Source organism: Durio zibethinus, chromosome 13, assembly GCF_047325235.1.
Source record: "Durio zibethinus cultivar Kanyao isolate XHJ-2024 chromosome 13, ASM4732523v1, whole genome shotgun sequence".
Taxonomy (NCBI): domain Eukaryota; kingdom Viridiplantae; phylum Streptophyta; class Magnoliopsida; order Malvales; family Malvaceae; genus Durio; species Durio zibethinus.
The window spans coordinates 11,419,765-11,424,473 of NC_143174.1; the positions used below are offsets into that span (position 1 = coordinate 11,419,765).

General features: G+C 25.7%; 1 protein-coding gene across 1 annotated transcript; it reads left to right on the top strand.

Moving 5' to 3' along the window:
- Nucleotides 1–3,518: 3,518 nt before the first annotated feature.
- Nucleotides 3,519–4,709, top strand: LOC111303988 (putative F-box protein At1g44080). Its single transcript, XM_022900525.2, has one exon. The coding sequence runs from the start codon at nt 3,519–3,521 to the stop codon at nt 4,707–4,709; it is 1,191 nt and encodes a 396-aa protein (XP_022756260.2).

A 4,709-nucleotide genomic window follows, 5' to 3' on the forward strand; every position in this document is an offset into this window, starting at 1 on the left:
ACCAATCAACTTCACCATTTGAAAAAAGTAAAGAACATTATAAGGGATCATAACAATCCAAATAATATTTAACTCTTACATTGTCTTCCTAAATGAGTATGAACTATATTTCTCTTTCAAATAAAAAATTTGAATCAATTTTCTTGGCCCAAATAGTAGCAACTTGATCAATAAATGAACGATTATAAATTAGTTTATCTAAATTAATATTTTTATAATACGAATTTTAAAATTCTTAAAAGAAGATATATCATTTAATGTCTATAAGATTTGAGCATAAGGATTTTCTTTTATAATTATAATTAGTATCTTCATGACTTTTACACTTAAATTTTTATTATGTTGTATTTTCATTCTATTTTAAAGTTTATTACCGATGTCATAAAAGTATAGTTAAAATAATATGGATTAATCAACTCAAACTTGAAATAATTCAAAACTCAAATTGAGTATAAATAAATTTTTTACTCATTTTAAAATTTAATTTAATTAAAGATAATATAATACATTTATAAAAGTGAACTAACTTGATTTGATTTCAATTACTTTTAAAAAGTCAACAATTTAGTAGTTATTTAGAACTCGAAATTATTGAATATAACCAAAATTTGAATTGTTATAGCAATCAAATCAGAATTTAATATTTTTTATTCATCTTGCGCAACAATTTAAAAATTCTTTATTTAAGCTTTTTTTTTGCATATTTAAGTCTTATTTTTGTTGTTTAGTGGTTCGATTAATTAATTAATTTTAAGAGTATTTCTAAACTGAAATTGTAATTATAACTAATTGAATATGCTTTTTTATTTGAATTTAAGACGATTTGAATATAGCTTTTTAAACAAAGAAAAGCATGCATCAATTGTTGAGTCAAATTTATTCAGATACATAAGTAAATAATTAAATACACTAAATAAATGACAAAAATTGACTCAATCGAATTAGTCACTAATCGTAAGTCTAAACTTCAATTCGAAATTATGAAAAGTTAAAATTTAAAATAATTGAAATACTAAATACACAATTAAATAAAGATTTGTAAATTGAATTTTGCTAATTAATCTTGTAAATCACTTTTAAGTTTAGTTAAATTACAACTTCTATTAATATTTTTATATTAAATGTAATAGCCATAATTAATTTGATGAATTTCAATTCTTTTAAACAAATATTGTTTAATATGGCAACTTTAAAAATTTTGATATAACAGTAAATATTCTTCGATTGATATAAAGGAGAAAATTAAGGAGTATGTAATGTTTCTTTTAATAAAAGAGTTTCATATTAATTCTAAAAAATTTAAAATCAATACATTTATATATTTTTTATTGAAATATCATATAGCATTAAGTTTTTTTGTTTTTTGTTTTTGTCATATGGAGAAGATAGAGCTATGCATAACCAATCAATCTTTCGTCTTCTCTTTTTTGCTTAGGATAATCTTCCATTGGTACTTTCATCAATTGAATGTAATTATACATTCTATTAATTGAAAGCTTAAATTTTCTTTTATTTAAAATTTTTATTATACACAAATTTTTATTATATTCAAATATTAAAATACATAATTTTAAAAATTAAAATGAAATAAAATAAATTCCTAACCTTGGTACTTTTCATGTTTTTTTTTTTAAATTTCAATTCTCAGAATAACAAACTTGTTATGTAATACCTATACAATTCATAATAATTTCATTTTTAGCATTAACAATATAAATTTTCATGAATGAATACAACTTTTGGCATAAACACATTTAAAAAATAGTTCCAAGGAATTTTGTTAAACCTTGAAAGAATTCACTAAAAACAATTAAATTTAATTCACTTGATAATTCTCTACTTAGAATAATTCACGTTAAGTTCTTCAATCACTTAGATGACAAAAACTGAGCAATTTAATACAATTGATAAAGATTAAATAATCTTGAAATATAAATTAATCATATATATGCATATTAAGATAAAGGTTAAAAGAAAATTAAATAAATTATTATTTCAATCAAAATGAACAATTTTTATAAAAATTTGACGAGACCCAATCTTAAGCTATTAGTAGCTCCATCACCTCCTGAATAATTTAATTCTATAGATGGAAAGTGCAATTAAAAAGTTCAATGAATCACATAGTATTAATTGTTGGTGGAGAGTGTGTAATTGATTTTATTTAATTTGGTATTAGTTTTTATTTATGAGAATAACAATTATAAGAGAAATCAATTATAGAACTCAGATTAAACTATAAGAATGATATGCTAAAAAATTATTTTAAGAGACTAAAAAGATTTAATTATATTATCAATAATAAGATTAAATGATCGCTTTATAATACATATAAATAATAAAATCATTAGCATACATATATAGTTAACAAATCTATTAAAATAAAAATATTGAAAGGCAAAAAATAGAAAAAAAATTAATATGCTTCAATGACTTAATTATGATTATCTTCAATGAATTTATTTATCAACATAAACTATATACACAATTATTTTTACAACAATTAAAAAAATAAACTCCATATAATTTGTTACTTCTTATGCACGCTAAGCTCGATCTCATTCTATTTGTATTTTTTTTAATGTGAAAAATTATTCTAATTACAAAAAAGGAGTCTAATAATAAAAATTTATAAAAAAAAATCTAATGATATTTAATCAATTACATTTAACATTTTTGAAATTAAAATATTATTAAGGTAGTTTTAATTAATCACTTTTAACATTTTTTTAATCTAATAATAACAAAGAAAATCCATTTAAGTTAAAATTTATAAAAAAATTTAAATAAAAATATTTTAGTCAATTATTTTTAATATTTTTTAATTAAAGTTTAAAATTTTAAAAAATTTAATGTCACATAAATTCTATTTTTAATTTTAGTTTATTTAAATTAATTAATAAAAGATATATATTTAAAGATAAATTTATTAATTTAAAAATTCATAGAGATATTTAAATCGATTACTTTTAATATTTTTGAAGTGTATATATTTATATATAAATAATAATGAGATAACCCTGTAACTGTGAATATTTTAAATTCGTGGAAGAGCCTGAAGTATTTAACAATTTGTATCTTTGAAACAGGTCGTATACTTGTGATTTTGAGAATTTCTTGCTTTACAATTGTTCTCAATTCAAACACCTTTTTTATTAATTTACATATATATTTTTACTAATATATGTTTGTCTTAAAAGGAAAATTACTTTGCTCTCCTGCTAGATTACCTTCCTTTTTTATTACAAAGGAAAGTTTAACGAATAACCTCTATGATTTTCTTTCCTTTCTTCTTCCCTTAATAAACTTATGGAATCTTAGGGCTTCTTTATATATATATAGAGGGTTTCCGTGGGGATCTAAGGGAGAGAGGCAGCCAAAGGCTTCTGTTTTAGGAGAGCATGCTACTGGAGCTGGCTCTCTACTATATATAATTGGTGATATACTGACTGAGCTGTTGCTAAGTTCTAACAGTCTATCACTACTGTTAATTTTTATCCTCGAAGAGGGGCTTTGTCATGGAGCACTCAATAGCAGATTGGGCAAATCTTCATGATTCCATCCTTGTTTTGATCGTGGAGAAATTGGTTCTTCCGCTTTCCAATTATGTGCGTATCCGCACTGTTTGCAAGCCGTGGAACTTGGCTATCAGCAACAACACCAACCTACTCCGTAAAACCTTGAAGGATAGTTCCCCGCTGCTGATAATCCCTTCCAACGGAAACAGTGAAGAAAGGCTTGGTTTGTACAACGTGATTGAGGAAAAGAAATACCAGATGGAGCTGCAACTTCCTGTCAAGACTACTACGAGAGCATTCTGTGGCTCTTCTCATGGATGGCTAGCTATGTTTGATGCCACAACTTTAGCCATTACGCTTATCAACCCTTTCACCTCTGATGCTATCACTCTTCCTCTGCTTAATTATTCTGGTGATTTCTTCATCAACAAGGTTGTACTATCAGATGATCCTTACCTAAATCCTAAGGAATATTTTGTCATCGCCCTCGTCAAAGCCGATGACCATACACAAATTGCAATCATTCGACGACCAGGTGATATTGAACGTTGGGCTTGGATTAACAATCCAGGAGGTGATAAAATAACTGATGCTATTTTTCGCAACGGCGATATTTATGCTGTAGATTTGTCAAATAATATCATATCAGTTAAGAATTTTTCAAGCTTTGATGGCACGAGAAATTCAGCTATTAAGTCAGAGATCATTGTACGCGGGTCTGGCAGTAGACCAGCTATTATGAAATCATACATTGTGGAGTCATCTGCCGGAGATATTCTGGTCATCAGAAGGATTTTCAGGTTTGATCATTATAAGAAACATTACTTGACTAAAAATTGTAAGGTTTATAAGCTGGTCCAAGATGGAACTGAAGCAAAGTTGGTTAATGTAGAAAGCGTAAGAGACGATGCATTATTCTTGGGTGGGAACTGCTCCATGTCGGTTGCGGTCACTCAGAACTTCCCAGGGTGTCAACCAAATTGTATTTACTTCACAGATGACTATAACTTTATTTGCTTTTTGGGTTCAGAGTCAGCTAGGCTCTTAAAACCCCATGATATGGGTCGGTTTAAATTGAAGATGAATGGAACAATGAAACGATTTTACGATCCAGATCATACAATTTACAGCGATAAGCTATTTCCTATATGGATTTTGCCAACACTTAAAGGGCAATCAAGTGAAAGGTAG